General features: G+C 39.0%; 1 protein-coding gene across 1 annotated transcript in view; it reads left to right on the top strand.

Annotated features, from left to right (window-relative positions):
- LOC114031667 (alcohol dehydrogenase E chain-like) overlaps positions 1 to 21,503 on the top strand; it is a gene marked incomplete at its 5' end in the record, with an annotated part of 30,429 nt that extends 8,926 nt beyond the window's left edge. Inside the window, 8 exon segments of the mRNA XM_027846819.1 lie at positions 2,146 to 2,233; positions 2,337 to 2,571; positions 7,865 to 8,125; positions 11,472 to 11,528; positions 11,530 to 11,605; positions 13,881 to 13,939; positions 13,941 to 14,020; positions 21,007 to 21,503. Coding sequence (XP_027702620.1) covers positions 2,146 to 2,233; positions 2,337 to 2,571; positions 7,865 to 8,125; positions 11,472 to 11,528; positions 11,530 to 11,605; positions 13,881 to 13,939; positions 13,941 to 14,020; positions 21,007 to 21,031 — 881 coding nt within the window.
- Positions 21,504 to 22,003: the final 500 nt, after the last annotated feature.

Here is a 22,003-nt window from a genome sequence, read left to right as displayed (position 1 = left end):
GCAGCTTCCAGCTTCACAGTGAGGGCTGCATCATCCCCAACCACAAGCATATGCTCTGAATGAGAAAGAAATGACTGAATATTGATGGACATGGTTAAAGTTCTTTGAAGATGAAAGGTAAAAATAACTGCCAGTTACAATATATCTGCTTATTCACATTTTAATTGAATAACCAATCACTGTCCTTGATAGTGGAGAACAGAGAAAAAAATGACAGATAATGAAACTCTACAGAAAAATCCATAATATAAATTTTAACCATGCTTCAAATTCTTACATTCTGAAATGTTTGATTTTTCTTTGGACTGGAGTCAGGAAGACCTAAGTTCAAATTCTGCCTCAGACATTTACTGACTGTGTGATCCTGGGCAAGTTACATAACCACTCTCCAACTCAGTTTCCTAATCTGTAAAACAGCAATAATAATAGCACCTACAGCACAGGGTTGTTGTGAGAATCCAATAATGTAATACATGTAAAGCACTTGAAGTGCTATATGAATATTAGCTATTAATTCAATTCAATAAATATTAAGTGCCTACTGTGTGTCAGACACTGTGCTAAGTGCTGGAGATACAAAAAGAGGCAAAACACAGTTTCTGCCCTGAAGGAGCTTACAACTACTGGGGGAGACAACACGTAAATGAATATATATAAAGCAAGCATCACATCAGTACCATTATTATCCCCATTTAAAAAATATTTCCATGACAAGGATGTTAGTGGGGAGCAGCTAGGTGGCACAGTGGATGTAACACCAGCCCTGGAGTCAGGAGGACTTGAGTTCAAATTTGGCCCTGACACTTACTAGCTGTGTGACCCTGGGCAAGTCACTTAACCCTGATTGCCTTACCAAAAAATAAATAAATAACAAAAACAAAAAAGAAAGAAGTAAAGATATCCAATAAAAGATAATATTGATATAATATTAATATAAGCATTAACACAGGGAGAAAAACTTTTTTCTTGCTTTTTCTTGCACTGAAAACGTTTCATTTCTCATGTGCCCCAAACCAACATGAAATACCACATCTGCCTAACATCTGGCAGAATTGTAGAGCCCTATCCATCCTAAGATCCATGTGCTAAAATTCACATGAGGAATTTTGTACTTCTCTGCTGGACCAGTTGCCCATGACAGATCAATCACAGAGACCAACACGATAGTGACCAACCAGTATCCATTTCCCATGAGTCTTACCTTGCAGACAATGCAATCAGTCAGTCAATCCCAGGATCAGAGACTTAGAGCTGGATGGGGCCTCAGAATCCTTTTAAGCCAACCAACTCCACAGATGAGAAAGATGAGGACCAGGGAAGTTAAGCAATGTGTCCAAGGTCCCACAAATAGTAAATATCTGAGGTAGAATTTGAACCTCTGACCCCAGAGCCAGTGCCCTTTCCACTGTATGCCTCTGATCAATCTAAAAACATTTATTAAGCAACTATTATGTACCAGGTACTATACTAGGGTTTGAGAATACAAAGACAAAGGCAAAATAATCCCTGTCCTCAAGGAGCTTATATGCACGGAACACAACATATACGAAAATACACAGAAGCAGAGAGATACTAGCAGCTTGGGAGATGTGGAAATGTTTCATGTCAAAGGTAGTGTGCTGCTACCCATAGATTCTGTCTTTCTTTATGTATATGAGGAGGCAGTAGAAAGAGTTCTAGATAGATATCAGAAGACCTAGGTTTAAATCATATTTTTGCAACTTTCTAGCTAGGAACTTCAAATAAATGACTCTACCTCACTAAGGCTCAATTTCCCCATTGCCCCATTGCCTTAGAGGGTTGGATAATGGATGCAGAAATTACATGCCTCAAAAAGTGAGGCATAGCGGCAGCTAGGTGGCGCAGTTGTTTAAGCTCCAGCCTTGGAGTCAGGAGGACCTCAGTTCTAATCCAGCCTCAGACCCATGACACTTAACTACCTGTGTGACCCTGAGCAAGTCATCTAACCCCAATTGCCTCACCAAAAAAGAAAAAAACAAAAAAACAAAAAAAAGATATAATTTGGTTTCCTATCACTGGGACCCAGTTTCCTCTTCTATAAAATGGGGCTTGGACAAGATGAACGTCAAATTCTAAAATCTTGTAATTCTAGAATTTTAACAATACTTTCTCTTCTCCCCATAGGTGACAAAGTCATCCCATTCTTTACTCCATGCTGCAGGGAATGCAAAATTTGTAAGCACCCAAATGGCAACCTTTGCTCTGAAAATGAGTAGGTTTCGACTATTACTATTTTCCCTTGGGGTAGCACTGGAATTGTATTTGTGTTAATGCCTATGTTTCATGGCTGTGTGTGTGTGTCTTTCCTTGATTAGCCTAAGTGCCACTAGAGGCACCTTGCCAGATGGTACAACCAGATTTACCTGCCAAGGGAAGCCTATTCATCATTTCCTTGGCACAAGCATGTTCACTGAGTACCACACAGTGGTCGATGAAATCTCCCTTGCAAAGATTGATTCATCCGCTCCTCTGGGAAAAGTTTGCCTGGTTGGCTGTGGATTTTCCACCAGTTATGGTTCTGCAGTAAAAGTTGCCAAGGTGAGAAAGAGGGTATGCTTCAATCTATTTCACTCAATAGATCAGCCTACAAGGTACAAGATGCGTAACCAAAGGATTGACACTTGGACCAGTAGCCAAAAAGGAAATATTTTCTTACAAGGAAACATGGTAGGCTAGTGCAAAGAGCATTGGATTTGGCAACTGACACCATAAGTTTGAATCCTGGCTCTGATACTTAAATTATATAAATTATGTAACTTTACGTAAGTCGTTCTTTGGGTCTAAATTTATCTATAAGAAAAAAAAAAGTAAAAATTGAACTAGATGGTCATAGAGCAAGGAGTCCAGATAAAAATCCTACCAAAGACATAGCTTTAACAAACTTTATTGTTCCTTCCAAGGTGAGATTGAAAAAGTCTACTAACAGGGACAGGCTCAATGTGGCCTCTCTGGGCAACCCACAGGGTGGTGTTTTATGCTACAGTTGAAGGCCCATAGCAATCCATTGCTTGAGATCCTGGGGGCAGGGGGAGTGAAAGGTAAGCTCTCTCAACCACTGAACTCTCATAACCTACATTTCCTAGGCATCTGGCCACCACCAGATTGAGTAGATTCCTACTTACCCCTCTTCAAAGCACTTTCCTCCACCCTGCCCCTCCATTCCCTTTCTTTCTCTAAAAAATTAATTTCTGGAGTGCAATGTTCATCCCCAACTTCTGACACCAGTTTGCAATACAGGAGATTTCAGATAAAGAACAGAGGAGAAAAATAAGAGGTGAAGACTAAGGAAGCAGGAAAATTAACCCTAACTCAATTCCAGCAATTCCAACCCAAAACTCGGCTCAATTCCAGCAAGAGTCTGAAAAGGATAGATGGGCAATCTCTGAATCTATTAGTTTCAGCATAGCTGCATCTCGTTCAGGCTGGGGTTCTACCCATAAAAGTTATTTTCCCCACGTGACAATTCACCACCTAATCCCAGCACCCCATTATCCAGATCAGAGTTCTACCACCTGAGGCATGGATAAGATGGATGGTGAAAGAATTAGTGGTCTGGCACAAGATTCACTGTAACCCACAGCAGACTCTGGTTAGAGCCAGACTGTGGTCTGCACTTTCATGCTGAGATTCAGAGTTTGGAAGGCACTGCAGACCCACTCAGCAAGTGCCTCTGGAGCCGAGTAACAGATCCATCTGTGGCTGAAATTAGCTCCCGTAGCTGCTGCTACTGCTGCTGTTACTTTAGCCAGGCCAGGAAAGCACCTAGTGTTGCTGGTTCTTGCACAAAGTACCTGGGAGAAAAAATACACACAAAAACAAAAGTCTCCACAAAATGCAGGACTGCCTTCCTGGTGCCATCTGGGACTGGTTCTTTTTACCATGTAGGTGTTGGCCAAGGTTGAAGACCAAGTACAAGAAAATCGAATAGGTCAATAGGAACAATGAGCCTGGAGTCAGAGCACCTCAATCTATTCTCATCCAATGTTAGATATTGCCTGTAAACATTGAAGACCATGAAGGACACCAATACAGGCCAGAGTCTAAGGTTCTCCTCCCCACCAGCCCACATGACTCCTTATAAGTCGTTACATCCTTTCCCATTAGCCTATAGGTGAAATGATCCATAATGCTCTATAGTCCCCTGTCCCACTATCTTGGCTGTGGCCTGTTTATCACCAGGCATTGGTTTCCACCAAATTTCTCTCTTCCCCTGACTCATCTGTTGCTGTTATTTAGTCATTAAGTCATGACTATATGGACCTTTGTTGGCAAGGTGATGTCTCTCCTTTTTAGTATGCTATCCAGATTTTCAATAGGAGCTTTCTAAGGAACAAGCATTTTATTTTCAATTTCATGCCTACAGTCACCATCTGCAGTGATCTTGGAGTCCCAAAAGATAAAATCTGACATTATATCTCCTTCTTCTCCCTCTATTTACCAGGAAGTGATGGGACCAGTTGCCAAGATCTTAGTTTTTTGGGGTTTTTTTTTTTTTTGGTTTTTTAATGTTAAGCTCCAAGCCAGCTTTTATACTCTCCTCTTTCACCCTCATCAAGAGGTTTCTTGATTTTTCTTCATCTTCTGCCATCAGAGTGGTATCATCTGCTGAACAGTGATTCCTTGATATAAAAAGAGCTTACAGAAGTTGCCCCTTTAGGTGACTCTGTCTATAGCAATGTACCAGCTGTGTGTCAGGTTCTAATCATAACACCAGGGAGGCCCAGCTATGGACTGACTGCCTCCTCTCTCAGGTTAGGGATTGCTTCTGCGGCAGACCACATCCTACCTGGAGTGACTGGGAAATCCCACCCCACCCCATATGTTTGTTTGATGGCAGCTAAAGCCATTCTAATAGTGCAATTTGTTGTCTCTGTGCTTCCCTCTGTATAGCCATTGTGTTGTTCAGGAGAGGGTCAGTGGATAAGTCCCCTGTGGCAATCCATTTACCTTCCACAATGGGGATAGTTCTGGCACCTCTATCTACAACCAAACCACCTAATACTCTAAAGAGTCCTCAGGCCTCTCTCAAATACTAGCCAGCTCCTTCTCACTATACATCCACACCCTTTCCTAAAGCCCGCCATTTTGTAACTGGATGGTGGTGGATACCAGGCAGATTCTGGGACTGGGGTTGGGGCTGGACAATCGGACCATTTTCACCAGTAAATAATGACCTCTTGGATCCTTTTCAGTTCTGGAGCCTATGACACTACTATCAACTGGGTTATCTTTTTAGACAGGATTGTGGATCAAAAGCTATGAAGAACCCTAGAAATGATCTAGTCCAGTTTTTCTATTTCACAGATGAAGCAACTGAGGCACCAGGAAATAAGTTACTTCTCAAAGGTCACAGAGGTAGTAAAGGCAGAGCTGAAATTTAAAATAACGTCTACAGATTGTACATTTGCACTTTTTTCTCTACAACACATAGCCTCCACCTCACTAAATGAGGAGATTGGACTAATTTGAGGGTCCACAACATTTTTGTGAAGAAAAGCTACTCTTTGCCCCAAAGCTTTGGTATAGTAATTATAATTGGTGTTGTCATCATTATTATGATTGGCATTTATATAGCACTTCAAGGTTTATCTTATTTCATTTGATCCTCACAACAGTTCTACGCAATTATTATCCTCCCCATTTCACAGATGAGAAAACTGAGGCTGAGAGAGGTTAAGTGACTTGCCTAGGTTCAAAGGGCTACCAAATAAGATAGTATTTGAACTCAGGTCTTCCTGATTTCAAGTTCCACATTCAATCCATTTCATCAGTGGAAAAAGATGAGGAGTACTGACAGTCAAGTACCAGAATGGAGTGAGGGAAGAGGAGAGGATCAGTATGGTACCCTTTTTGGATGAGAATTTGAGAAAGGGACAGTGGGAGCTAGTTAATGATTAAACTGGTCCTACAACCTGAGAACAATATTCTTCTTTCTTATCATCATAGATTATAACTAGGGGTATGCTGAAGCCAGCTTAAAATTTTCAGTGTGAGCATTTAGACCTCAAAAATTGACTTACAAATCAGTACTTGGTTTATTGTTTTATTGGCTTCTAGACTTAGGAAAGTGATGGGGAAAATATTAAGAAGGCAAATTAAACTTCAAAAGCATGTCCTGTGTCCTTCCCTTTCCCAGAAAGTCAGTTGCTAAACATTTACCAGAACACTCCTGCTTATAATATTTGAACTTCTGTGATTCTAAGTCACATTCACAAATATCTTTTCCTCAGTGGATTTGATAGAACATAGATACAGTGCTACTGCTTTTGAACTGACTATGTAGAATTCGAATTGGGGGGAATAAAAAAGTTAATAATATATGAGGATGAGCCTGTAACCAGCATTTTGTTGTCATATTTTCACTTCCAAATGACATGGCTAATTATGAATAGCTTTAGTGTGCCTCTTTGTGCAATAGAAGCATAGAAAACGACTGGTTACATAACACAGAATCAAGATTACAGTCATCATGTTTCAAGGCAGATGATTGCCAATTGTGAAATTGATAAAATTGCAACATGTTATATAATACATTATTAATGATTGATATAAGTGAAACAAAAAAAATAAGTAAGTCAAAAAGATCTCAAGCTGGTTGGTCGAATGGTGTGTTGTGAAATTCACATAGAAACAGATTCTCATGGTGACTGAGAAAACCACAAAGTAATGTTCTATTGTATCTCATTTTTATTTATTTTATTAAATATTTCCCAATTATATTTCAATTGGTTGGGGCAGAATTTCAAAGCTGCCTCTTGTCTAATGAGAAAATGCTCTGGAATCAGAAGTTCAAATATAATTGATGATGTAGCTTTGAGCAAGTCACCTCATCTCTCTGGGCCTCAATATCCCCATATGTAAAGCATGTAAGCAAATAGATGGCAAAATGGACAGAGTACTAACATAGACAGGAAGACAGACAGACAGACAGACAATTAGATAGATAGATAGATAAGTAGGTAGGTACGTAGGTAGTAGATAGGTAAGATAGGCAGAGAGGTAGAAAGGTATAGGTAGATAGAGATGTTATCTCAATAAAATCCTCACAACAACACTATGAATTAGGTGCTATTATTATCCTCATTTTGGAGATGAAGAAACTTAGACTGAAAAAGATTAAGTGACTTGCTCAGGGTCTCACAACTGGTAAGTGTCTAAGCCAGGATTTGAACTCAGGTTTTGCTCACTCCAAGTCAAGTGTTCTATCCACTACATCACCTAGTTGCCTAGGTCACTTATTTCTCCTTGGAAGTCCATCCTAACTAAGCTTGGAAATGTTTATCATCGGGTTGGCTGTAGGTTGATGAATTTTTCAGGCCCAGAAGGTCATGAAGACAATACAAAAAGGCTTGACAACATTGTTACTTGGCACCAGTATGGGAAATGACCCCTAATAATGAAATCATAGATCCTTGAAGTAAGCCATAAGACACGTTGATTTTGTGGGAGCATCACTGCAATTTTTTCACATTCCTTCAATGACATCTTCGGTCACTTCTCACAGTCTCTTACAATTCTCTGCTTCCTGCATAAAATAGCTAAAACCAAGTAACCCTGGAGTTGAGTAGCAGACACTTCCTTCCTGATTAAATTTTTTTGAGCTTTAAAATACCTTGGAGAAAGTGGAATTCAACCCTTTTGTTTTACACATGAAGAAAACAAGGCTCAGAGAGGTTAAATGATCTATTGAATCCTTGAGGCTTTTGTTGTTAGCTCTCTGTACAGCAAAAACTTACTAAATCATTCATGGGAATTTTAGATTGACTTAAGCATGACAAAGATTGTAGAAGTACACTACTCAGGGGTGAGTAAATCTAAGCTCTCATGTTCTCTGACCACACAGGTCACTCCTGGCTCTACATGTGTTGTCTTTGGCCTGGGAGGTGTTGGCTTGTCAGTGATCATGGGCTGCAAGTCAGCTGGAGCTTCCCGGATCATTGGGGTGAACATTAACAAGGACAAATTTGCAAAGGCCGAAGAGTTAGGTGCTACTGAGTGCATTGACCCTCAGAACTACAAGAAACCCATCCAAGATGTTCTGGTTGAAATGACCGAGGATGGTGTTGATTTTTCATTTGAAGTTATTGGCTGTCTGGATACAATGGTAAGTATTTCATAATACTCTGAGATTTCTCCACCCATGAACTAAGGCCAGGGCATTAGTGCAAACCCAAGGAACAAATGATAAAATCATCTGTGTCTTTTGGAGTTTGCCTGCTGAGTATACGGACAATACCTTAGTCCAAGCAATGTTTTTCATTTCTGACATTCTTTTTCAGTTATACCCAGGGCTGGGGAGTTGTAGTATTAGATTAATCTCATGAAGAATTAAGCTTCATAATTCTTCATTATGCACTGGAAAGAGTGCTGGTCTAGGAGACCCAAAGATTTGAAAGAATTGCACTCGCAAATGTAGTACAAAGATCTTTAGACTTAAAGTCAGGAAACCTGGGTTCAAATCTCAGCTCTGATGTTTACTAGCTGTGTCACCATGGGAAAGTTCTGTCTCTGAGGCTCAATGAGCTCATCTGTAAAATGGGAATAATGATACTTGTATGACCTATCATTTTGAGGAATGTTTTAAGTAAGCCTTCAAGTACTGTATAAATGTGAGGGGGGCAAGAAAGGAGAATGGATAGAGGTTGGCCTCAGAGTCATGTTGACACTGGTTCAAGTTTTGTCTCTGATAAATACTGAATATGAGATCCTGGGCAATTAACAACATCTTGGACCCCAGGTAATTTTCTAAGACTATGAAATGCAGAACAGTTACTGATGAATACTGGCACAAGAAGCTTATTTACCATGCAACTCCCCACCTGGCTACAATGGCAGATCTAGATTTTGTTTAAGCAAGATATGGCATTTATTATTATTATTAATATGCATTATTATTAATAAACACTATTAGTGATATCAATAACAATAGTAAAGCACAGTTTTCTTCGTTAATAACTGCAAACTTCTCCCAGAAACAAAACTCATCTTTTTTAATAAGAATATTTTACATGGATGGGGGTGATGGAAAACTGTTGAAAAATTAAACAAGTTTCCCCGAAAAGTCAATGGGAAAGCTCATAGTGGTCATGAGCAGACAGCAATATATCCTAAATAAAGAACTCTAAAGAAGAACTAAAGTAAAAGATATCATCAAGGAAGTATAGATGCAGGAAAAAATACTAGCTGGTCATGTGGGGAGACCATGGAATGACTATTGGAGAACCCAAGTATTACACTGGTATGTCCCGAGAGAGGGAGGAAAACCTGCAGAACATTGGCTTGAACTCTTGTTATGGGCTTGTGGGCAGACATGGATAAGGGTCACCCTCAGGATACAAGATAAACAGGGATTGGGGGTGGGGGCAGTGAGGATCAAAATCCACATCATTGAATGAAACACCCAAACCAGTGAGATCACAGATTCACTTGAGGACCTGATGACTCTCTCTTCCATAAGTTCTTCATCTCCTGAGAGCAGAGCAGGATCATCAGGAATCTTAAGTCATGATTAGAAATGCCCTCTTTCTCCTATAATAAGAGTAAACACTTTAAAATCGATAAAGGATTTTACACGAGGTGCCCAAAAGAGAGCACTGGGGAAGGCAGTTGGGGTGAGGAGCGCTTTTCTACCCTGTCTCTCTTTGGAGGAAGTGAGTAGAATTGACCACACTTGTGTCCACCCACTGGACAGAACAGGATGTGATCTTCCATTGAGGTCCCCACTTTCTATCTCACCTCAGGAAGTAAACCCCAAACAGTCCTACTATGAAGCAACCTATCTACTTGAAATTAATGAGATGGGCTCTTAAGAGCTTTAGTCTAGAGCAAAAGTACCAATTTCACTTGACTTCCTTTCTCTGAAAAATTTCTTTAAAGGCTCAAAAATGCAGAGCATACATAAAATTCGTAAAGTGCTCCAAGCCTCCTGCCAATCTGTTGATTGCTAAGCTGGAAGAATAGTTTCCTGGCAAGTTGAACTAGAGTTAGAATAACAGCTAGCATTTACATAATGTTTTAAGGTTTACAAGACTTTTTACAAATATTACCTCATTTTATCCTTGCAACAACCAAGAGAGGCAAGGGCTATTATTATCCCCATTTTACAAATGAAAAACCTGAGGCTGAGGAGAGTTAAGTGACTTGACCAGGGTCAGACACCTAGTCAGTATCTGATATTGGATTTTAACTCAAGTCTTCCCAATGCCAGGATGTAATTTAAATTATCTTATCCTTATCCTATAAACCATTGTTTAAAAAACGAATATAACCAGGATACAAAATTTTAAAGTCAAGAAACATTTAATAATGAATTATGCTACTCATTGCATGGGTCAATAAAACCGAAGTAAGAAACAGAATAGAATCAATTCACTGTTGTTCCAGGAGCTCCTCTGAGTACCCATAATTCAGTCATTCCTTGCTCGATTATCTTAATATGCCCGCCTTTGAGGCAGGGAAAATATATTCTATCAACTATGCTGCCTCTTACAGAGCTAGATAAAATACACACAGAATAGCATATTTGGGGTAGAAGAAAATTGTTCTTATATTGCTTGCAAGTGAACTGTACAGAATCTTGGTCAAGCAAGCAAGAAAGCAAGCATTTATTACACATTTCCTTTTTATTAGTTACTGTGATGGGCACTTGAAATACATTAACAAAAATTAAATAGTCTCAATCCTCAAAGAGACTATAGAATTTGGTCTTTAGAATCTTGGAGGATTTTAGAGTAAGAAGGCCGGGGCTTGAATCTCTCTTCTTATACAGGGGCAGCTAGGTAATGCAATGAGTTAAGTACTGGACACAAGTCAGGAGAACTGACTTCAAATCCTTTCTCAGAAACTCACTCAGCTGTGTGACCCTGGGCAAATCACTTAACCTCTCTCAGCCTCAGTTGCTTCATCTGTAAAGTGGGGATAGTAATAGCATGTACTCCACAGAGATATTGTGCCGATCCAATTATATATAGCATTATATAACATAATTATATTATTGCCAATAGCAACAATAATAATAATAACCAGTTGAGTAGCCATGGACAAACCCCTTAACTTCTCTGCATCGCAGTTTCCTTATTTATAAGATGGAGATTACTTGAATTACCTCTCTAAGAAGGTCATGAAAGGAAAGAAGTACTATGTTAGTGTGATGTGTTATTATAGGGGAGCAGCAGCCTAAAAGCCATTATGAGTTTCAGCCATTATTTGGAAAACATATTAATGAAAAGATAAGAAATCAAAGAAGTCAAATGGTACTAAGGTGACTTTAGATTTTCTTTTTTTGAAACCTTTTGAGGTTAGTGTGTATATAATGAAGCAACTTACAAAGTAGTTGGATAATTGTTTTGTAGCTCTTTATTACAATACTATGGATAATGACAATCATAGAATAGCTTTTGTTTTTCTCTTATTTATGACATATGTGTGTTTGTGTGTGTGTTTCATCCAAGAAAGCTGCCCTTCAAGTCAGCAAAAGGCTTATGGAGTTTGTGTCATTGTGGGTGCCCTCCTAGTGGCCAAAAACTTTCTTTCAATCCTATGATGCTTTTGACTGGACGCACCTGGAAAGGAGCTACTTTTGGAGGTATGTAGTTTGTCATGAGAAGAGAATGTCTGTTAAAAACTCAAGCAGGTGACTTTTCACAACAAGAAGTATGGTTTTTAAAATACTGCTAATAATTAGAGTTGTGGAGTTTTTCTTGTTTGTTTGTTTGTTTGTTTTTGTTTATTTTTTTCCTCTGGCTAGGTCAATCATTTCTAAGTGACTGAGATGTTGACATAATTATGGAGACTCACTGAGGTTCAAGTCAATTCAACAAACATTTATGAAGCACCTACTGTGTGCCAGTTACTGTTCTCAGGTTACATTTCAAACTGCCTTAATGAGTCAGCTAGTAAGTGCTTTTAAAGCACTTATGTGCCAGGCATTATATTAAATGCTAGTGCTATAAGGAAAGGGAAAAATGATACCTGTCCTAACCAAGAAAAATAAAGTTCACATTCTTAAAAGGGAGATAACATTGTCTTGATCTGAGTAGCTAAGTCTTTCACAGTTGATCTTTACAACATCACTGTTACTATGTACAATGTTCTCCTGGGTATGTTCATTTCACTTTGCATCAGTTCATATAAGACTTCACAGGTTTTTCTGAAACCATCCTGCCTGTCATTTCTTATAGCACAACAGTATTCCATCACAAATTATAAACCACAGCTTGTTGAGTCATTCCCCAATTGATGGGTATTCCATCAAGTTTCAATTCTTTGCCAACACAAAAAGAGCTGCTATAAATATTTTTGTAAAAATATGTCCCTTTCCTTTTTCTTTAATGTCTTTAGGATACAGCCCTAGTAGTGGTATTACTAGGTCAAAAGGTAAATACAATTTTATAGCTCTTGGACATAGTTCGAAATTGTTCTCTAGAATGGTTGGACCAGTCCGCAACTCTACCAGTAGTGCATTAGTGTACCAATTTTTCCACATCCCCTCCAGCATTTATCATTTTCCTTTTCTGTCATGTTAGCCAGTCTGATTGGTATGGATTGTTTTAATTTCCCTTTCTCTAATCAATTGTGATTAAGAACATTTTTGTCATGTAACTATTCATAGCTTTGATTTCTTCTGAAAACTGCCTATTCATATCCTTTGACCATCTCTCAATTGGGGAATGGCTCTTATTTTTATAGACTCACTTGCCTATATATTTCAGAAATAAGTCCTTCATATGTATAGAAATTTAAGGCCTCTTTCACTGCATTTTGTTTTCTGTGGACTTCCAAGGTCTCAGTGGCCATTTTTCTTCCATATGGAAAGCCTACACACAATAGGCTAGTGAGCTAGAAAAGAATCTTCAAGTAACTTCTCTCTATAGCACCCAGTCTGACAGATATATGCAGGCCCTTTCTCACTCCTCCATCTTTTTTATCTTAATTCCATTTCTGTCAGATTTGCAAGACACCAGGCAGCCACATTCTTATCAGCCATAATTACGTCTACTCTGTTCCTGATGAGGCATTTGAAATCACTACCTTTTAGGGAAGGGGTGGGGAACCTGTGGCCTTGAGGCCACATGTAGATATCTAGATCCTCAAGTGTGGCCCTTTGACTGAATCCAAACTAACTTTGATGTTGTTGGTCACTCATTTCAGTCTGGTCTGACTCTTTGTGATCCCGTTTGGCAAAGAAACTGGAGTGGTTTGCCATTTCCTTCTCCAGCTCATTAGACAGATGAGAACAGGGGTTAAGTGACTCACCCAGGGTCATACTGCTACTAACTGAATTCAGTCAGAGGGCCGCACTTGAGGATCTAGATATCTACATGTGGCCTCAAGGCCACAGGTTCCCTACTCCTGTTTAGGGTAGAGTCTCAAAATCCAAATTCCATTCTAAAGGGATAATCTTACTAGGAAGACATTCACTTTTCAGATCAAAGTTTCTCTGGTGTAGCCCTTGCCTTTAATGGGCAGCAGTCAGGAAAACCAAACCTCTGCCTTACGACCCTCAGTTTCTTATCTAAGACACTCTGTGAGGTGGATGCCTACTGTGTGCAACCCTCTCATAAGTAGACCTTGTGTTAGACATTCAGGCCAAAACACTCTACAGCTGTCTTCATTGCTTTAATCTAATAATCCATTTCCTGGCTTTGTGCATGTGCAATTTTTAGTATGTAAACTCCCCAAAAGAAACTGATTTTCTCTCAAAAAAAAAAAGTTCTATCACCTCGAGGGAGCTTGAAGGCATCAGTTCACCTTTGTTATGGAATGAAAATGAAAAACCAGTTTCACGAGCTCTAACTTTTACATCCTCGTGCTCATTGCTTATCTGAATGAAATAATGGTGTTCTGTTTGCATCTTTCAGGTTTTAAAAGCAAAGATAATGTCTCCAAGCTAGTCTCTGCTGTTATAGCCAAGAAATTTAAACTTGTATGCGTTAATAACATATGTTTCTACTTTTGATAAGATTAATGAAGGATTTGATATGCTGCACTCAGGAGAGAGGTAAGATTTTGATTTGTTATGTCCTTCCATTTTTCTGCTGAGAAATTTGGGAAGTAGCAGCCTCATGAATTGGCTTTTATTTTTATAGGGATAGCCCATTAGTCAAGGGATTCAGGCAGATGGTGCAAAGCCCTTCACCAAACTAACTTTGTTGTTGGGCAGTCATTTTCAGTCTTATCTGACTCTTTGTGACCCCATTTGGGGTTTTCTTGGCAAAGATACTAGACTGGTTTGTCATTTCTTTCCCAAGCTAATTTGACTGATGATGAAATTAAGGCAAAGAGGGTTAAGTGACTTACCCAGGGTCACACAACTAGGAAGTTTCTAAGGATGGATTTGAACTCAGGTCTTTCTGACTCCAGACCTCATGTTCTGTCCACTGTAACATCTAGCTGCTCCAAAAACTAATTGTCTTAACAAGATATTTTAGACTTTACAAAAGGAAATAATTGATAGCTAGATAACCTTCCTTACCCTCCTATATTAGAGCCCAACCATAGCTCTCTTCAGTAGTCAGGGCCTTTTAGTGTTCTTTAAAGGAAAAAAAGGACTCACAATCATGAGTTGTTTAGAAATTGCAAGTAAAATGAAATTGTGGTACAGTAGAAGGAGGCTTGGGAACCTCCACTGACTTTGGAGTAAGAATCACTTTGGATGCTGGGTTCAAATCCCAACCCAATTACTCTCTTTTTTGTTGACCTTGAGTCTTGAACTCCCTGGGCCTCAGTTTCCTCTTGTGTCCAATGAAGGGGATGGACTAGATAGCAGCTGAGGTCCCTTCCAACTCCAGTGCTATCCTTCTATGAAGCAGAATCAATCAATCACTGAGCATTTATTAAGCACGCACTATGTGACAGGCATTGCTCTAAGTGCTAGAGATGCCAAGAAAAACCAATGACAGTTCCTGCCTTCAAGGAGGTTACATTTCAATGAGGGAGAAAACATATATAAATTCAACATATTTAAAGGGCCAACTCATGATCGGTTACCAGAGTGAAGGAAGAGATGATGGGAGAGCATGTCAAAGGGATATCAGCTAGTCAGAAATATTTGTTAAGTACCTACTTTATGCCGGGCACTGACCTAAGGGGCTGGCACCAGCTGCTGACAAGACCAAGAAAAGCCTCCTGGAAGAGGAGAGACTTCAATTGAGTCTTGAATGAAGACAGAGATTCTAAAAGTTGGAGACTGGACAGGAGAATAGCCCAGATATCTGGAATAGCCATTGTAAAGGCATGGAGATGGGAGATTAGTGTCCTGTTCAAAGAATAGTCTGTCCATAAGTCTAGCTGTGACATGTAAAAAGTTTGAGAGACATAACTTCTGGGTAATTAATCAGTTTATTAATAATGCTAACATATTATTAATAAAAGGGGTCAGTGACACTCTTGAATGCCAGAGACCTTTCTAGGAACTCACTCAATGCTTATATGCTCTTGGAAAATTGGGTGGTCCTGAGGGTGGCAATTGATTCTAATTGGCTAGGAAGTAATGAGAGAGAATGAATATTATAATGAGAGGTAGACCTATTCTAATGAGAGACTAGAGGATATGACTTTGATCATTTCATTTACTTCCAAATCACCCCTAGCCTTGGGCAATTTAGTCAAAGAATTTATACACACACACACACACACACACACACACACACGCACACACACACCTGAGTAGAACACAATGGGCAGGAATTCACCTAGATGAGATAGTCTAGGTGGGGTAATTTTTGGCAGAGTTCAAGTCTTTCAGAGATTGGAATTCAAACAAGAAAATAGTACAGGGAAAGAGCTTAGATTTCCCCCATAATTGGTTATTAATGATCATTTCTCTCATAGCTCAAAACCCATGTGGAAAGTAGTTGAAGACAAGAAAGAGATAAAGGAGCCAGGTTTTGAAGAGACTTAAAAGGTCAAATGAAGAACTTTATATTTGAACCTGGAGAGAATAGGAAGAGGTTTATTGAGTAGGAGAGTTGCATGGTCAGACCTACAGTTTAAGAAAAATCACACTATATAGATGACAGAATGGAGTGCTGAGGTACTTCCTGCAGAGAGACCAGTTCAAAGGCTTTTGCAATCGTCCAGGGGAGACATGAAGAGGGTTTGAATCAGAGAGGTGGCTATGTAAATATAGAAAAGTAGATATGTGAAAGAGATGTTGTAAAGAGAGAAATTATAAGGTCTGATACGCATTAGATACATGCGGTAGTGAGAGAGAAGAATCAGGGCTGATGTATAGATCATAAACCTTGCTGGTGGGAAGGATGATGGCACCCTCCACAGTAAAAGAAAGCTAGGGGCAGCTAGGTGGTGTAGTGGATAGAGTACTTGCCCTGAAATCAGGAGGACCTGAATTCAAATCCAGCCTTTGACACTTACTAGCTGTGTGACCTAGGGCAAATCACTTCACCCAATTACCTCCAAAAAACAAAACACCAAAAACCAGTACAAGAAAGTGGAGAAGAAGTAACAACTTGAAAGGAAACAGAACTAGTTCTTGTTTGGACATGTTGAGTTTCAGATATCTGAAGGACAGCTTGTTCAGAGTGTCCAACAAGTAGTTAGTAACGGAGAACTGGATTTCAGGGGAGAGAACTAGATCTGGGAATAATTTGCATAGAAATCATAATTGAATCCATGTGAGTTGATGAAATCAACAAGTGAGAGAGTATGGAAGAAGAATTCTTAACCTATTTTGTGTCATGGCAGCCTGGTGAAGCTTCTGGATCCCTTCTCAGAATAATGCTTTCTAAATGAGTATTTAGGATTGCAAAGGAAACAACATATATTGAAATACAGTTACAAAATATTTGTTTTAAGTTCAGGAACCCCAGACTTCTTAAACTAAGGAGTAGTCAAGCAGGTAAAAAGAGCCAAGGGAAAGTAGAGTCACAAAAACCCAGAAAGGAAAGAAGATCTTGGAGTAGAAGGTGGTCAATGGTGTCAAATGCTATGGTGCAGGTGGGGGGAACCAAAGTTGAGGATCCTAAAGAAGCTATGAGGTTTAGCAATTTATACATCCTTGGTGACTTTGGAGAGAGCCATTTCAGCTGAATGGTGGAGCTGGAAGGCAGATTGGAAGAGGTTTAGAAGAGACAGAGAAGAAAGGAAGCACTGATTGGAACTAGTTTTTTCAAGGAGTTTATCACAGAAGGAGAAGTAAGAGAGAGGGTAGTAGCTGGCAGGCATGGAAGGAACTAGTGAGACAGTAAGGATTTTTCAGTAGAAATCTGGACATATTTTTATACAGCTTTATGTAAATGTGGGCATTATTGAAGACTAGAAAGATTTGGTATGATGATGGAGGCAAGTTTCTGGAGAAAATGGGAAGGGGATAAAGGTAATATATAGAGGGTTGGTCTTGGCAATCAGAAGGGCCATCTCATCATGAGAGATTGGAGTGAAGGAAGAGATAGTGGGAGATGATATCTAAGGGTGTCAATGAATCAGTCAGCCAATAAATAAGTACTGATTGAGTACCTACTATGTGTCAGGTACCAGACCAAATGCTAGGAATATAAAGAAAGGCAAATGACCATCTCCTTCCAAGAAACTTGGGGTTAAATAGGAGAGATACTATGTCAACAACTATGTACAAACAAACAGCAACTATGTACAAACAACCATGTACAAGATCAATTGGAGATAATCAGCAGAAGGAAGGCACTAAAATTAAGGAAGAGGGCCAGGAAAAGCTTCCTATACAAGGTGAGATTTTAGCTGGGACTTGAAGGAATCCATGGCAGCCAGGAGATAGAGATGAGGAGGGAGAGCTTTCCAGGCATGAGGGACAGCCAGTGAAAATGGCCCAATCGAGGGAGATGGAGTGGGCTTGTGCAAAGAAGCCAATGTCATTGGATCACAGAGTGTGTGGGAGGGATAATATGAGGTAGAAGAAGATTGGAAAGGTAAGTAATATGAGAAAGAGGAAAGAAGAGGAAAAACTCAGAACAGTCTCAATTTTTCTAGTGAAGTATGAAGAAAAAGAGGATGAGAAAAGGGAGGAAGTGGCAGGAGAGACTTGAGGAGAGACAGAAAGATTGTGTGTAAGATAGGGAGTCGATGAGACATGAGTAGTGGGATTGTTTTGCTATAGTGGGGGCCCATTTGAGATTAGCTAACATAATTTTTTTTTCCGCTAGGCAATGGGGGTTAAATGACTTCCCAGAGTCACACAGATAGTAAGTGTCAAGTGTCGGAAGCCGGATTTGAACTCAGATCCTCCTGATTCCAGGACTGGTGCTCTATCCACTGTGCCACTTAGCCATCCCTTAGCTAACATAATTTTGAGACAGAGCTAATCCGCATGGTTTCATGATTCCCTCCAGTTCCATTCAGCAACGTGTGAATAAGACCAAAGGAGATAAATGGCAGAAGTAATTCAGGATTATGGTTTATCAAGACATGATCGTCGATAGAATGAAAGGGAGAAAAAAAAGAGGATAGGATAGTATAGAACTGACATAGCTCACCAAGAGGTCAAGTTTGGGAAGGGAGAAGAGTGAAGTCAGAATAGAGGTGATATCCTGGGATAAAACTAAGGGATGGAGGAACTGGAAGTCATAGTAAGGACAAAGGTAAGGACATTAGGAGTAGCAAGAAATAGAAAGATAATTAAAAACTAGTTTGAATTATCCATGAAACCATGAAAGTGTTTAACCTTGATCTCAATACAAGATTGGTCAATTAATGTTGTGAACACCATTGGTGGTCTTTGTTCCATTCAATTCCATTCAATAAGCATTAACTAAGCACCTACTGTGTGCTAAGAACTGTGCTGGTCTGTTTGGAACTAGGTAGTGCAGGGCATAGAGTGCAGGGTCTGAAGTCAGAAAGACCCACCTTCCTGAGTTCAAATCTGGCCTCAGACACTTACTAGCTGTGGGACCCTGGGTGAGTCAGTTAGCCCTGTTTGCCTCAGTTCCTCATATATAAAATGAGCTGGAGAAGGAAATGGCAAACCACTCCAGTACTTTTGCCAAGCAAACCCTAAATGGGGTCACAAAGAGACATGACAGAAATGACTAAACAACCAAAAACACCTCCTATGTGCTAAAAACTATTCTGGTCAATTTAGGACTAAGTATTTTTTAATGGTAACTCTTTTCTCTAAGAACTTCATTTGCGGTATAGGTAATATTACCTTGGAATGTTTTTTGTTCCCAGTCTTTCAGGAAAGACTCAGAAAGTAATGCTTCCACAGATTTATTAGCTGTCCTAGGTGCTAGGTATGAAGATGAAATGACATAGTCCCTGTTCTTAAAGAATTTACAATCTAATGGTGGGGATGGGGCCAGTAGGGAAAGAGAGACTTAAGGTATACAAAATTAGGTGAGTGAAATGAGGCTCAGATATTTTAAGAGACTTACTCAGGGTGAAAATGTCAGTATTAACAAAACTGAGACTAGAACATAGGTCAACTGACAACCAGGTATATTTGATTAACATAGTAGAATGTCATATAACTAGAGCTGGGTGAGATAGAATATACATAGCAGCATGTCCGTAAGAGTCAAACATGAAGGTCAAAGTGGTGTTCACATACAATGGAACTTCCCTGTTACCCCATGGGAAAGGGGAGTTGTAAAGCTGGGCTCTTGTAATCTACAGGGTCTCCAAAGTCCAAAGTTATAAAAATTAATTTCATGGCATTTTACTGAAGGTCATATGGCAAAAATCCAAGGCAGCAGTGGAGGGAAATGGGATGGAATTATTAGACATAAGAAGGAAAATCTAGATGAAATTGTTGAAGGGCCTATTTAGAATTATAATCATGTGATAAGTTTTAAGATTCCAAGTCATCACTTCTGGGACTATCTTGCTTCAGCTTTGGTTTTAACTATGAATTCTCTCTAGAGGATATTGGAAATTCGAGCTATCTTTTGGCAGGAGTACTATAATTTTCAGATTTTGGGTTACTTTAGCTCTAGTAGATATTAAGACTAATGAATTCTGATATAGGAGACTGAATTCACAAGTAAGATGATTTGAAATAATATGATTGTTTAGCTAGTAGGTAAATGTGAACAAATATGTCCTTTTCTTATATTACACATAAGTATTTTTTTTCACCCAGTAATGTATGGATATGTAGTGATGCCTACAGTATAGGTAAATAAAGTCTAGGAAAAATAAAAATTTGCCTTCCTTACTGATCCTCCCCAGCCCCCTCCCTACCAACTAATTTGTCCTGTTCTTTGGAGGACTGATTTACTCTCTGATATTACTCATTGGAAGAAAAGAACAAAACCAATTCTGCCACACTAAGGGTTTCTACATATAATATCATTTGGGAAAAATCCCAGAGTACAATGGTGTATATTCCATGGTGGTACTTAATAAAGTCAAGTAAAATTCAATATATCACATGGAAATTTGAAAAATGAGTAACTTTTTTTTTGAGACATAGTAATTGCTTATACTAAAAGTATCCAATGATATTCACAATGGAGGATATTGGAAAGTGAAAGTGTATGAAATGTCAGTCTGAAATTAAGTACTCAATACATCCCCTTCCCAAGAGGCTCTTGGGATTAAATAAACCAGTTTTCTTTTCTACCTCCCACATTGACTCAAGAATTTCTATGAAGGAATTATTGGTATATAATAGCATGGCTTCTACCATAAGCTCCCTGTCATCTTGTTACTACATATACTACTCTCTGACCCTCATGCCTAGTAAGATGTCATGTACTCAGGCTCTTAATAAATAGTTTTCAATGGTGATTATGGGCATGAATAAAAAGAGGAATTAAATTAAATCTGATTTGATGGCAGAGAGACTGAGAATAGCAAGACAGAAAAAAATGGAACAGAGGTGTGATTTTGATCCTCCCACATCCTGCCCTGGGCCTGGTTTGTCCATGAATGATAAAGGGTGGGATTAGGAAAACTATGCAGACCAAGTTGGTATTTACCTACATGGAAGCCTAGTTGGTTACAGAACAGATTGCCTCTATTGTGAATTAATACCTTCATTTCTCATTTCAGCATTCGCACCGTTCTGAAAATGTGAGATCAATCATATAACCCCATCTGGAAGATTCTTTTTGGTCCATTTTGCCAGCATCCTTATTGTATCTCTAAGGAGTTACCAGGACATCAATAAAAGCTTTCAGTAATTCAATCACCAAGTTGACCAATGGAATTCTGCAGCTAAACAGATTAATGTTTAATACGAAAAGATTTTTAAGTCAATGTCTCAAATTCATGTTAGAGCAAAGGGAAATAAGAAAAGTTAATTAGGAGCTTGATAGAAGGTCATACTTTTCAGTCTGATCATTGTTAAGTATTAGACCTTGGACAACTGACGACCTTCAATGAAATGGCAGGGAGCCATCATCATCCATGCCCCTTCCTCATTGATGGGCCATTATGCTTGCCACTTTCTGCCTCTCAGCCTTCTCCCTTTTTCTCATCAGCAAATGTTTGGGGCTCTATTCAGAACATTTCAATACATAAAATAAAACTTGCTGAATGAAAATACATTCTTTTTTCCTTTGTGCCTCCTCTTTTACAAAAAAAAAAAGTTCATCCTTTTTAGCTGAACACAAGTTCCCATGCAACATGGGATACCTGAAAAGATAAAAATGACACAGATGGAATATTACTGGTAGTATATTCAAAGGGGTTTTACTATTGATAGACAAAAGTAAATTGTCTTATTAATTAAATATGAATGAAAAATGAGACATACTTGATGGTAATAGTTCAGTGAGCCACACAATATGAGATACCATATAAAGAAAGCAGTTTGGTATAATTCAATTCACTAAATAATTATTAAACACTTAGTATTTGTAAGATATTGCACTGGACACTGGGGATACAAAAAAAATGAAGAGTCCTTGCTATTCAAGGAGCTTACATTCTGCCAGGATGATCAAGATGTATAAGAATAGGTAAATACAAACAAATCTAAAATCAGTTTTTAAAAAATACTCATTAGGTGGGTGGGCTCAAGAAATCCTGCATATAGAAAGTGTCA

Source organism: Vombatus ursinus, unplaced genomic scaffold (genome assembly GCF_900497805.2).
Source record: "Vombatus ursinus unplaced genomic scaffold, bare-nosed wombat genome assembly UNPS02015207.1, whole genome shotgun sequence".
NCBI lineage: Eukaryota > Metazoa > Chordata > Mammalia > Diprotodontia > Vombatidae > Vombatus > Vombatus ursinus.
Note: the sequence above shows the minus strand (reverse complement) of the source record. Positions and strands in the feature narration are given on the sequence as shown.